This window comes from Macadamia integrifolia, chromosome 5 (genome assembly GCF_013358625.1).
Source record: "Macadamia integrifolia cultivar HAES 741 chromosome 5, SCU_Mint_v3, whole genome shotgun sequence".
NCBI classification, from domain to species: Eukaryota; Viridiplantae; Streptophyta; class Magnoliopsida; order Proteales; family Proteaceae; genus Macadamia; species Macadamia integrifolia.
In genome coordinates, this window is record NC_056561.1 from 12,831,356 (window position 1) to 12,846,202 (window position 14,847).

Consider the following 14,847-nt stretch of genomic DNA (forward strand, 5'->3'; position numbering starts at 1 on the left):
CATCCTCATCTCAATTGTATGTGGAATGCCTTGCCATCCATTGCCAGTAATCTCCAAGGTAGAGGAGAAAGTATCCAATGGACAATCGCTCTGGCCATGACATAGTGAAGGAGAACACCCATAGGGTGCCAATGATCAAGCCGAAGGGAGCTAGAAGCACATCAAAAAATGACAGGAGATTGCCCCTAGAGCAGTGGACCGAAGGGACAAGATCTTATGCCAAACCAATATGTATTAGATAAAGCAGAATCGGTTCAAATAGAATCAAAGTGGAGGAGGCCTGAGTAAACCCAATCGACCTAGATACTTTTCTTCTTAGTCACCAGCTTTCAGATCAGCTTAATACTACCGGCTAAGTTGACATCTTTGATACGCCCAAGTCCAAACCTCCCTCATCTTTGTGGAGGCAGACAATAGCCCAGCTGATGGGGTGAAGAAATTTGGGGAGATCAGACCTTTCTAGAGGAATTCAACCATTAGAGATTCCAACTCTTTGATAATGGAGGGGCAAACCAAAGACACTAGACTAATAAATGTATGATGATTGGAGCATCAATTTGATAAGCAACAACCACCAACATATGAGAGAAGCTTGCCTCCCTCATCTTTGTGGAGGCAGACAATAGCCCAGCTGATGGGGTGAAGAAATTTGGGGAGATCAGACTTTTCTAGAGGAATTCAACCATTAGAGATTCCAACTCTTTGATAATGGAGGGGCAAACCAAAGACACTAGACTAATAAATGTATGATGATTGGAGCATCGATTTGATAAGCAACAACCACCAACATATGAGAGAAGCTTGCCTTTCCAAAGTTGAAGGCGTTTCCGAATGAGTTCTAACATGGGAATGCAGTGTGAGCAGTCAATCTGGATGGAATCAGAGGCAGCCCCAAGTATTTGAGTGGGAGATGGTGGATAGGAAAAATTAGAATTATCAAGAAAATAAGCTTTATCAACGCCAGAAAGCCCTGCAGAAACAAAAGAGATTTGGTTGGATTAATGCGAAGACCTAACAAGTGTTCAAAGAACTACAAACAAGACATAATGGTCTCCATGGAAACAATGCTAGCTTTTGAGAAATCATCAAATCAACTGCAAAAGCGACGTGAGAGATCTTGATGGCCTTACACTTGTGGATGGGGGAAATGACCTGCTGGTCTGTGCAACACTGGACACTCTTGGAGAGAATTTTAAGAGCCAAGGAGAAAATATACGGGGATAGAGGGAAGCCTTGTTGAATTCCCATAGATGAAACAAAGTACCCCGCTGGACTGCCGTTAACCAAAACTAAGAAGCAAGGAGTAGAGATGCAGTGGTGAATCCAATTAACAAAAATAAAGGGAAACCCCATCTTGAGCATAACCTTAGAAATAAAGTCCCACCTCAAGGGGTCGAAAGCTTTATGGATGTCAATCTTCATAAGAATAGTAAGAGATTGGGATTTCCTGTCAAATCCTCAGACAGTGTCATTGCAGAGAAGGATGTTATCAGTAATGCTTCTATATAAGAATAGCAAGAGATTGGGATTTCCTGTCAAATCCTCAGTCAATGTCATTGCAGAGAAGGATGTTATCACTAATGCTTCTATCAAGAATGAAAGCTGACTGATTTTCACTGACTAGAAAATCAACCACCAACTTAAGCCTGTTAGCAAACACTTCAGCAATAAACTTGTACCGAAGGTTGCATAAGGACATGGGTCTGAAATTTGCCATAGCTGAGGAACCTTCTTTTTGGTGATGAGACAAAGGAAGGTGTGACTGATGCCCTTGATTTGACTTGGGTTGAAGAAAAAGCTCTTGATTGCCTTGATGAGATCATCTTTGATAATATACCAAGAGGAGAAGAAACCCATACTGAAACCATCCAGCCTAGGACATCTGTTAGGTTTGTGAGAGTGGATAGCCTTCTCAATTTCTTCATCAAAGGATATAGCTTAAATGATGTTGGTGAGATGGCTGGGAATGAACTTGTTGAGCAGATTCACAGGGATAGCGCTAGCTGGAACCGGAGTAGCCCTGAACAACTCCTTAAAGTAGTTAATTTCCACTGCCTTTCTATCCTCAACTCTAAGAACTGTTGGAGGCAAGCATGGAAATAGAGTTGACTATAAAAAGGAAGCCAGGGTGAGAGGACCACTGATGTAGATGAGAGGGCCATTCGAACCAGACAGATTGGTTCAGCTCTGGCCCTTTCTTGATCCCATTGATTCAGCACAGCTAGGGGGATTCCTTTCCATCGAGCAAACAAACTTCTCTTCCAGATTTTGTCTTCATGAGGATTTTCTAGAAGGCCTACAGCTGTCATATCAAATTGGAAAGAAGAAGACCCTAGAAGAAGTCCACTGCGGTCCATTGATCTCAGCAAATAAGACTATGATTTTGTGTTTTTTTCTGTTCCTTTCCTGGGCAGCAAGTTATTTCTTTTGTTAGGTTTCTGGTTAATAGATCCTAGTTTCCTTTTTGGTTTCTTTTATTTGCTAGACAAAGGATTGGGGTTGTTAGTTTCTAATTTTTTTCTTTCTTGGTTAGTAAGTTAGGAAGTTAAATTAGAAGTCTTATTTCAGTTAGAACTTCCATATTTTATTACTTTCTTTTTGTAATCAGTTTGTAAGGCTATTTAAGAAGCCTTGATGGAGGGTCTCTAGAGAAGTAGGGGAAGATCAGAGTAGCAGGGGGGGAAGGGGAAAGCACACATGCACACACTAGCCTTGAGGCTTTAACCAAGTCAATCTCTATTTTATTCTCCAAAAATCTCTCTAACTTGTCCATCTACTACAACCAATATATAGGGAAAATAAAGTCATGAAATTGAAATAGAAACTTTTTAACTAGGAATCAAATCATAAAAGGAAAATAACTCAAAAGGAAAAACATAAACCTATGAACTCCTACTAACAAACCTATGTTCAAGTCTGAAAAAGAGAAGGCATGAAATAAAAGACAAATAAACTACTAATTTATTTCCAACCCTTATTGGACCAAAACCCTGGCTGGACCAGTTCTTATTGGCTCTTGGCTTTGAAAGTTGGTTATGCTAGTCCAACTAGGCAAGTGCAACCGTGTCTTCATCAACTCTCCTCATCTAAAAAAAACTCGACTCCATCGAGTTAGGAAAAGGACCAAGGAGACAGTCTGAAGGAGTACACTGAATGAGGAGTGATCCCACCATCTTCTTGAGCTTATTTCAGGGAGATCTTTGACAGGATTAAACTTCAAAATCTTGTCGCCGTGCTTGAAAGCATAGGTGTTGGCGTACCCGCAATGCTGTATTTTCTTGTCAAACAACCACGGTCGACTATGAAAGATATGACACACCTTTAGAGTGAGGACGAGCACAACAACAACAACAAACTCAGCCTTATCCCAACTTAATGGGATCAGCTACATGGATCTATAAAAAAACAACGAAATGGAAAAATGTCCATAGAGAATTGGGGGAAGGGAGAAATAAAAAAATGAAAGATGAGAATAAGAGAAAAGAGGCACAATCCACACAAGCTACATGGATCCTTGGCCTCCAATAGGTTCTATCCAAGGTCATACTTGAGACAGGACCGAGACTATGCGTGTCATTCCTCACCATTTCACCTATGACATCATTTTAGGACGTCACATTAGACTGTATCCTTAAATCTGCTAATAAAATATATTTTGACCAAACACTTATCTGTAATGTTAAGATTAATATGATTTACCCAAGCAACCTTTTAAGGATTTGGATGTAGCTCTGTCTTCAACCCAATTTACAAACAACGTCTTCAAAGACAACATTAGTGTAACTACCTCCATTAATGACCACAGTTAACAGTTGGTCATTATACTTCACATGGGTTTGGAAAATACTGTTGTGGCGCCAATCTTCATCTTCAACGATTTTCTGAGTGGTCAACACATGACAAATGACATAAAAAGGATGTGGGTCCTCATCACTGGGAGTGTTATGGAATTCAACTGACACATGGTCTTCCCTTAAATCAACTATTTCATAACCAAATTGTTTTTCTGGAATATAAGATATAGGAGAATCCTTATCAATAAAAGCAGCCAAATGTTTGGGATATTGAGCACTGATATATCCGAATCCATTGCATGAGTAGCACCAAACTGTAAACTTTGTTGCCTCAAACGGTTTATCAGAACCACGCCGATGGGGAGAATGTGGATGAGTAGGCCATGAAGATGACATGTTAGAAGCATGTTGAGGTGGAGAATACGGTTGGCTAGGTCGTGAAGATGCCATAGATGAAGCTCTAGCCTCTGGTCTACTGAATCATTTTTCTTGGGAGATGGCTGTGGCTGAATAGAACTAGGACCCCTAGGAAAAGTATCTGTAAATGGCCTCCGATTGTATAGGTGTTTCAAAAGTTTCTCAACCTGATATGCTACTTCTATAATATCTTCCATTGTAGGCAATCGACTAGATGGAAGGGTAGCACAAATTTAAGGGTCCAAACTGTTTTGGAATTGTGCTACCAATACTTAATCCCACTTAAAATCAGAACGAGTGGCAAAGTAATAACATCTAGAAACGTACTCTTCAACAGTCAAATTTTCCTGTTTCAACTGTGCAAACCTAAGTGCATGCGCTGCTTGTAATCAGGAGGTAAAAATCTTCGGTTCATGACATCATGCATTTCATCCCAAGTAGTAACTAACTCAATGTTTTGGGTTCAGTTTTATACTTCTATTACTATTGATTGACGGGCCTTGCCTTTCAGTTTAGCCTCTGCAAATAAGACCTTTTGGGCCTTAGTCAACTTGTACCATTTGAAGAATGTCTCTAAGTTGTGAATCCAGTCAAGGTATAGTTCTGGATTATTGTCCTTATAAAAGTCAAGAACATCCAATTTTGCTACTCTTTCAGCTCCATAATCATCATGTCAACCAGTTCCATATGGTGGTGGTGGTGGTGACGGATCTTGTGGGGTGGTGTTGGAAGAATCTCTAGATTGAATGGGACTCATTCCCCTATTTGAAGCCACTCAGTCAAGGGAAGCTTGCATGGTTGTCATCATAGTATGGAGGGTACTGACAGTTGTGGTGAGGGTATCAACTATCAACATGGTTAGTGAGATTGCCAATTTTTGAGTCAGTCTCACCTTTATAGGCGTTGAGCATTGTTGTTTATTATTATTATTATTTTGTTATTTTATATATATATTTTTTTGTGTGTGTTAGAGTTTTTTGGAGAGTGGGCAGGTTGTTGTGGGAGGGGTTCAATGAAGAGGTGGGCTGGTTCTTTTTTTTTTTTGATAGGTAGGATCTCAGTTGTTGGCAAAAGCCAAAAGAACAGAAAAAGTATGGGAAGGAAAGGAAGAAGGTTGATGGGAAGGAGGAGAAGGATAGAGGATCCTTTGGCTTTGATACCAAGTTGATGGAGGGCCGCTAGAGAAGAAGATGAAGATCAGACTAATAGGGAGGGAAAGGAGAAAGCAGACAAACACACACTAGCCCTTACGCTTCAACCAACACATTCTCTAATTCATTCTTCAAAAATCTCTCTAACTTGTCCATCGATTACAGCCAATATATAGGGGAAACAGAGACATAAAACTGAAATAGAAACTAGTCTAACTAGGAAACAAATCATAAAAGGAAACTAAGTCAAAAGGAATGACATAAACCGACTAACTCCTACTAACACTCCTAAATTCAAGTCTGGAAAATAAAAGGCATGAAATAAAAGACAAAAGAAACTACTAATCTATTTCCAACCCCTGTTGGACCAAAAGCTTGGGTTGGACTGGTTCTTTTTGGCTCTTGGCTTCCAAAGCCGGTCATGTTGGTCCAACCAGGCAAGTGCAGCCATGTCTGCATCAAGCCTCATCGATTGTAATAGTTAAGAGTTTCGAATCAATGAAAGTTGAAGTTATCTTTATGGCTGAGAGAGCCACTTTGAGAGGCTGAGATGCCCTAGACACTTGAGAGGGTGAGAGACCTGAACCGACACCATTCTTTTCCCCTTTCTCCCCTTTCAACAACTTCTGTTTCCCCTTTTATTTCTTAATTTTTTTAACGGTTGTTAATCAGTTTCATGTCAGTTATTCATGCTTCCCTGTCATACCTGTCCACAACTGTTTGAAAGAACTGAAGTAAAAACAACTTGTGATTGAAAAACAAGGCAAAGTTCTGGGCAGAATTCAATCTGCCTTATGCCTTATCTTCTCATCCTTAAGCTCACTGAAGACCAGATTCTAGGGTTTTATTGGAACCCCTATGAAGGTCATTGGACCAAAGGTGGACCCCAGCAGAAGTCAGGTCTGAGAGATATCAGTTTCTCGAGATCCAATCCTATAAGAACTAATTTCAAGATCCTTCATTTCTCCCTAACCAGTGGGACTTTATTGCTGATTTTTGGAGGAGCCATTCAGTTCCATAGGACCAACCCTCGATCTGAATTTAAAGATCATCAGAAGTTCCTACCTCCAATTCTTGAAGATTGATAAAAAAGTTTCCTAATTCATGCCTTCAATCAAGATTCAGCAGATTTACACATTCGACCATCCAATCAGACTATATTTTTGAAGGTCATTCAAGGGACCAACAAGGAAGGCTCGATAAGCTTCTGAGCTAATTCCTTGGCCTGGTTTGTGAGTTATTCGAATTCTCAGATTTGACCTAATTTAGGGTTTTGTCTCGATTTAGAATTGTTGTTAGTTCTGAACTGCTTATTAGTGACTGTTGGAGTCTTCTATTATCTTCTACTAGGGTTGGTTACACCTGTGATCAGCCTTACATCAATCGCATGTCAAAGAATTTGAACAGTTTGGGGCCAAAGGAGATATAAGGCTGAACTAACAAGGAGATTGGAAAATGGTCACAGATTCCTGGGGTGTCAATGGAGGCACTGGAAGAGGGGAAAGTGGAGAGCCATGCTTCATTAACAAGCACTCTATCAAGCTTGCAAGCAATCTGGGAGACCCCACTTCTCTTATTATTCCAAGGGTACTTGAGGCTAGACCTCCTGGGATCATTAATCCCAATGTCATCAATACAATCATTGAAAGCTTCAATAGAGGCCATATCCAAAGAATCACCACCTTGCTTCTTGTGGACTATAGCGGACAACATTAAAGTTGCCCCCCAAACCCCAAGGAGTAGAACCAATCTTAGACAACAATGAGATGGAGATCATTCTAGAAGGTAACTCTCTCTGTTGGAAAATTACAGGCATAAGTGGCAGTGAATAAAAAACTGGTGTTACTGAGGACGTTGGAGATACTGAGATGGAGGAACTGAGAGCAGTGTATTTATTTACTTTTTGCCTTCAACACCTCTCTACGACCTAGTGGTTGTGGGTTCGAGTTGAGAAACAGCCTCTCTACAAGGCTGGGATAAGGTTGCGTACATTATGACCCTCCGCAGATCCCACATTGCGGGAGCCTCATGCACTGGGTACACTCATTCAGCACCTTCTGATTGAGATAAGGCTGGGTTGTTGTTGTATGCATTCAATGTCCTCTACCTAACTGCTGTTTGCTAGTTGCTTTGGATTTATTGCTGCTGCTGCTGTTGTTCCCTGGAAGTTCTTGCTGGTTATGACATTTCTCTTACCAATTTTTTAACATTATTCAACTGAGATTTTAAGTTATGTTGTGGATTCATATCAGATGTTTGAGATGCTGGGCCGAATTTACATCATATTGCATGTATTGGAACCATAGTTGGGTTGCTCAAAATTGATAAATTTCTAGGGTTAATTTGTACTTTGGGAGCATTCTTTCACTTAAAAGTTAAAACCTCAAATCAGTATCTCATTTTATGGTTTCTTCATTCTATGACTTGTCTGTGTATTGTAGCCACTAATGCACATTTATAAGTCTACTATAATTTGGCCAAGTTTCATGCAATTCAAACTCTTATTGAGTTCTTTGGATGAACTCAATCAACAAAAGGTTGCCTGGGGTTTTCTATTTTCTCTTCTATGGCTATTATATTGGTTCTGGATGCTTGTATTGTCAGATACTAATATTTAGGCCCCTCATTTTCATGCAACAAGCATTAAAGCACCTTATCTTTAGCCAGTTCATGAAATCAAAGTATAATTTCACAGAAATATGCTGCTGCTGGCACGGTGAATCAAAATTATGCAAATATCCTATTAATGCTTTTGCGTCTCCGCCAAGCTTGTGACCATCCTCTTCTTGTGAAAGAATATCACTCGGACCCTGTTGGAAAAGCTTCCTTAGAGATGGCAAGGAAACTCCCCAGGGATATGCTAGTCAATTTATTAAGTCGCTTGGAAGCTTCTTTAGCAATTTGTGGTGTATGCAGTGTAAGTTTTATTCCTTGTATTTATTAGTTTACGATCTTGTTATTTTCTTTGCTAATGATGTTGTTTTCATCTCTATATTTTAATGCTTGCAAATGCTGATATTGCCATTTGCCTATGCCATATATGTACATGCAAGATGTGGAAGTGGGTACTTTCTGTTGCTCTTGACTTTTTAATGTATGGAAGTGTTCATTGAATTTAAGGGAAGAACTTTTGACCTCATCCATATAGATTTTTCCTCAAGCTTGTGTAGAAAATTGTTAATGGAAGAATATCTGACCTGCTTGCTAGAGATGTTTGATTAATTGTATTGTCATTGGAAGTTGGAACCATGAGTGAATTTTTTGTTGATATACAGAGTTTAATAGCTGTTCATTTATTATCTAGTGGAAGTTTTAATGCTGTCTAATCTAGTGCTTATGAAAGAACATCAGCTGGTATATTTTCCGAGATAAATTGATGTTGAACTTAAAATTTATCAGAAAAAGTTGAGTTCTGTTGTATAGAACAGAACAGAGCCTTAGATGGAGAGTTGCAGCAGTATATGTTGTATGGAAGAAGAAGAAGAAGATGACGACGATTGTGAACGAGAGGGGAGATTGGTCAGTCCACTACTTCCCTTCTCTCTTATATACCTTGCCATAAAAAACTGAAGGTACGAGACTACCCCCATATATCACTATAATTCTTATTCCGTATTCCATGCGCATTACATAAGAGAGGGGAGATTGTTCAGTCCAAGAAGAAGAAGAAGAGGAGGACTATTGTGAACGAGAGGGGAGATCGGACAGTCCACTACTTCCTTTCTCCCTCATATTTTACTTGTCATACAAGACTAAAATTACAAGACTACCCCCATAAATTACTCTAATTCTTATTCCATACACATTACACAAGTATTTCCCACATTCCCTTATTATATTTTATTCCAACACTCCCCCTCAAGTTGGGGCATAGATATTATACATTCCCAGCTCGCTTAACAAAACATTAAAACGTGTGGAAACAAGTCCTTCGGTCAAGATATTTGCCACTTGCTCTCCAGTTCTCACGGATGATATACAAAGGGATCCACTTTTGAGTTTCTCCTTTGATAAGGTGCTGATCAACTTCATTATGTTTGGTACGATAATGTTGAATTGGATTGGGATTTATGCTGATAGCTTCTTTGCTGTCACAATACGGTCTCACTCTCATAGGTTTATCCACCTCAAACTCCCAACTATTGGATCAAAATTTTCAGCCACAACAGTTCACACACCCCATGAGCTATGGCTCCAAACTCTGCTTCTTTGCTGGATCTGGTTACTACAGATTGTTTCTTTCTTCTCTAGGTTACAGATTCCCACCAACAAAGGTGCAATATCATGAAGTTGATCCTCGGTCTGTGACTGATCCAGCCCAATCTGGATTAATGTATGCCTCAATCTTTAGGTATTTGTTTTTCTTAAACAGTACTTTCTTTGGGCCTGAATTCGGTAAACAGTTTCCATATGACCAATTCTAGGAGCATGCATGCATTGACTGATTACAGTTTGTTGTCAAGGCGTTGCCTAGGAGTCCAGGTGCTTTGGTTGCGTTGGTTGCCTAGGTGGGTGCCTTGGACGTCTTGTTGGTGTCGCCTCCTTCAACACCTTGGGTCGCCGAGATGCCGTGACAACTATGGATTATTCTGACAGTGTACACTATGCCTGGACAAGTGAAAGAAATATAAATCAGTTTCAAACTTGTCTCTAGTATCTCACAGTATCACTAAATAGTTGTCCACTCTCCTCACCCAATTTATGATTTATGATTTTGGTCAATGGGTGAGTCACTAGGTTGCAGCCTGTTATCCTTTTTCACAGAGGAAATCCACAACATATTTTCTCTGATAAGTTAGACAACTTGAGTTGACCTTGATACCTCAATTCCTAAGAAGTATTTCAAAGCACCCAGGCCCTTGATCTCAAATTGTTGGGCCAGATACTTCTTCAGTTTTCTCACTTCCTCCTCATTATTAACAGTTACCACAATATTATCAACATATACAATAAGGCTGCTAGTTTACCATCTTAGTTTACCATCTTCTCTTTTTGTAAATAGGGTGTGATCTGCCTGGCTTTGGATATATCCATTTTTTACCATGGCTTGTCTGAGTTGATCAAAGCAAGCTCTTGGTGATTGTTTCAAACCATGGAGTACTTTCTCAAGACGATATACCTTGCCTTAAGCCTTGGGAAATTTGAATTCTGAGGGAGTTTGCATGTACATCTCTTCTTCCAGACTATCATGTAAAAAGGCCGTTTTGTACGTCAAATTAATATAGTGGGCCATTCTTGATCTGCAGCTAAATACATGAGAATTCTTATAGAATTCAATTTGGCTACAATTGCAAATTTTTCTTGGTAATCAACACTATATAATTGACCAGAACACTTTGCCTTTGGTCTGACCTTATGTCTCTCCACTACGCCATTGGACTTGTACTTCATTGTAATACCCATCTACATCCCAAAGGATTCCAACCCTCTGGAAGGTCCATCAACTGCCATGCACCATTCTACTCCAACTTATTGTTACTCCATTCGTCTCTTTTGCTGATCAGCTTGGTGATATTTTTATAAGCTCTTGCCACGCCTCAAAAGGAGAAGTGAACAGAGGAATAGAGATGGAATGGAGCTTATGTTTGCTCTTGATCTGTGACCAGGGAAGGAGTCAACAATAAGGGCTAAGGAGAGGGGAGGGAGGGAGGAATAATCAGAGGGCCAGCTCTTTCAGACCCTTCATTAAATAGAGGCCAATAGTCTGAATAAGATCCATATTTTATTTTTGGCCTCGAAAAAAAAGCTCTTGTAGGTTCCCATCCAAGCATGATAGTGGTATGTGGCTAATCCTAGCTACCCCTAGCTGTGAGTGTTCATTCCATCCATACATCGCTAGCTTTTATTTGGTCCTACTTTCAGGATGGACTGTTTTAAGCTGGGCATGGATGAGTTATATGTAAGGTTTAAAATATCGGGTTTAGACGTGGGTTTGAAACCGAAATTTCTGACAAAATGGTTGAAATTTCATGGAAACTAGGGACTTTTTCCTGCATTAGTGGAAACCAAGGTTTCGACCCCCCAATCTGTGTTTTTCTTTTGTCTGATTTTTGTGTACGTCCTATTTTTGACATTTCTAACCTATTCCATGAATTAGTTTCATGACCATGGTTTAAAGTATCGGTATGTGGCCCTTACCAATATGATACTACCGATATGCTACATTGAAATTTAAAATCCTTTTGTATCGATATGTATCGTACGATACATACCGATACTCTATGGAAAATTAAAAATTGAGGTGAAATGTACGTTTCGATATAAATGAGTACGTGGTACATACTGATACGGTGCTCTACCGTCATATAATGGCCAAGATGGACCATTTCTCAGCAAAACACAATTTTTTGAGAGGGGTTTTTGTTCCAAAGTTGCTGCTAACCATTTTTCTCTCTAACAAAAGTAGAAATCAAGGTTGGGAACAAGGAGTTTACACCCATAAACAACTATAAACCTTGGATTCTCAGTGCGATACTCTCCATTTAGTATTTATACATAATACATGTTATATAAAGCTTTTTTAGCTTTTTTTTTTTTTAAATGTGTGTAAAAAAGTGTTTCCTATCAATTTATATACGTAACATATATAAGTTACATATTAGAAATGGAAATACATGATTGAAACAAAGAAAACATATTGTAGATTTGCAAAACAAATGATAAAATTGCATGATAAGGATATATCTCTCATCACTCAATTCCAGGCGAAGTGTCTAGGCGGTTCAAATCCACAAGCTGCATACCACTGTAGATGTCGTAAACAGCTCTGAATGCAACACATGAGTCTCATGGCATGTTTTAGGCCTAATTTTATTGGAAGTCCATCACCACCCATCTAAAGACTCGTCATCAACATCTGCCAGGTATTCCAACCTAGAGAATGGCTCACTCATACTGAAAGGATATGGATGTGGCACATATGGTTGGGATGGATACCTGGAGATCCTATTGGCAAAAGATGACCATCACCTGAACCACTTTTTTGTCTAAATGAAGTAGAAGATCCTCCATACCCACCATCATATCTAAATGAACCTGTGCTCTCGAAGGATGGTCCACTGGCATAACACTATATGGTGGATACCCATAATACGATGCTGATACAACACTCTCAAAGCCACTATCATCCTGATATACTGAACTAGCACTCGAGTCCATGAATTCTAGTGCACGCCAATGCTCAGATCCTCTACTCTCTCCCAACTCATGGCTTCTATTATGCCAAAAAAGCTCGATATATCCATACCTATGCCCATCCCAGTTGCCTCCTCATCAAGTTTGAACTGTGGGCGTGGTCCTCAAGTGTAGCCTTTTTATTGTCGTGTATCGTCATTACCATCTTGCATGGCATGGGTGAACTCAGTCTCCCTTGTGAATCTTACTGGCTTTGGTTGTGGCACTAGGTCCCGATGCATCTTGTCTTTGTGCAAGGCAGCTAATCTATCACTGTCATCATACCCACCATCACCATCATCGCCACCACCATCATCATTATGCCCTTGGGTCGGGTCAGGTGTTCGAGTGGAAGACGATGAAGGTGACCACTGCTCTTCTTCATATTTTCTAGTACCAGGCTAGGGCTCAAATGGACGGGGTGTCTGTGAGTGAGCTTTGCCTGCTTCCGGTATATAGTCATTGATGTTAACTTCCATTTGTGAAGCAATATGATTGCTAGGCCAATCCCTAGGCTCATGTAAAAGTGGCTCACCTTGATCTCTAGCCCACTCATAAAGGGGATCTTCCTCATCTTCATCCATTTGGAAGATATCGGCATAGCTCGATTTTGCCATTATCATTCTCCATGCCGAGGCTTATGTGCTCTTCTTTTAATCTCATATTATTATCGCTTCCGTTTGTTGGAGTGTATGAGGTTGAACGTACTCCAATTGCGCTTGTACCCAATAGCGAAACATGTTTGGGAAAGCATTTTAATTGCTACTTTGGACATGTTGGGTGAGTCTCTTCCATATTTCACCCACCATTCAGCTGCATAAAAGCATAAAAGCATGTCCTTAGGTGATGGTACATATCTAAATATGAATGAAAAGACTAAAGTCATTGAACCAACCAGCAACAGTGCCTTCTTGACCTACAACATTCGCTGCCTGGCCAAAACTCCCAGTATTATCCTTGAAGGCTTTCATGTTTCATTTGTATTCATTTAAGTGTTTTGTACCAATGTTAGCAACTTAGCATCAAGATCCTAAGTTAATAATTGCATAATGTATTAACTATTGCTCTCACATTTCTTTTGATAATATTCTAAGCCGTTGGATTTTCCTCAAGCTTCTCCACCACTGTGCGAACTGCATCTATGAGATCAGTTCTCAATGCAAGCCTATGCTTGTATTAAGACTTTGGATTTAGATAGTATGGTGAAAATAAAGAATACAAATAAGTGAATAAGCAACTAAATGTCAAAATTTCTAAGTTTATGTAAGGTGACTAGAGTAAAACTCACCAGTCCTATATAGAGGATGCATGAGCTGCCTCTCCCAATGGTCTTTGATTATAGAAATGAACTTCCTTGTACCCTTTTGTACACTGCCTTGACCCCCATCTTCATCATTGCTATAGCTTCCAATATGATTTGTAAGGTGGGTTTCCTCTTTCTATCATTCTCAAGACACTGACGATCGAGTCTAATATCCTTACCACCTTAATGAGGTCATCCCATAATTTTTTATTGGCAATTGTGGCCTAAGCCATTTTCCCTCCTTGAGAATTAGTCCCCTCCCAATTAAACCAATCCTTTGAAGCAAACATTGACCTAAGTCCAGACTTCTTCAGTAAAGCTCTTCAACATGATATACTTTGTTGCGAAACGTGTAATTTCTTGCCTCACCAAGTCACCACCACATTTACTCCTCAACTTTTGTAGAGCAAATCCATGGTTGTAGAAAAAGGTTGTCACTTGTCTTGGTTTATCAACAATATTTTTTACAATCTTCAAATTTCCCATGTCTTTCAACATGAGATTAATGCAATGGGCAGGGAGTCCAAAATAGATGATACCTAGGTTGTTCATTAGTTTCCCCCCCCACCCCGTCTTTTTGAAATTACTCCCATTGTTAGTGACAACCTGTACCACATTTTGTACCCCAATATCCTTTACCACTTCTTTTTGTTAGATGCATCAACTGACTTGAGGAACACATTTCTTCCTTCACAATTTACCATGAAATTGATGATCGACCGTTTAGTGGGTTCAATACTCCCACATGGGCTTCAACTCCTCAATATAATCCACCAACTCCTGCTTCTTCTTCTGTAAGTAAACATTATACATCTCATATGCATTGGGCTGGGCTCCTTCACACCTGGCCTAACCCTACCTATCTTTTCCAACATGTTCTAGTAGTACGTTCCTGTGGTGGCATTGAATGGTATGCTATGGTAGAAGCCCACTTGGAGAAAGTCATCCCCATTGCCTCCTGTACATTGATCCACCTGTGAGCCTTAATCATGTTGAGTCATGTTTTCGG

At 39.8% G+C, this 14,847-nt stretch overlaps 1 protein-coding gene across 2 annotated transcripts in view; it reads left to right on the forward strand.

Moving 5' to 3' along the window:
* Window positions 1–14,847, forward strand: part of LOC122079338 (helicase-like transcription factor CHR28) — a 66,424-nt gene that overhangs the window by 26,126 nt on the left and 25,451 nt on the right. For both annotated transcript variants that reach the window (XM_042645723.1, XM_042645722.1), the window contains exon 8: window positions 8,058–8,279. In XM_042645723.1, coding sequence (XP_042501657.1) covers window positions 8,058–8,279 — 222 coding nt within the window. The remainder of the gene's footprint in view (window positions 1–8,057; window positions 8,280–14,847) is intronic.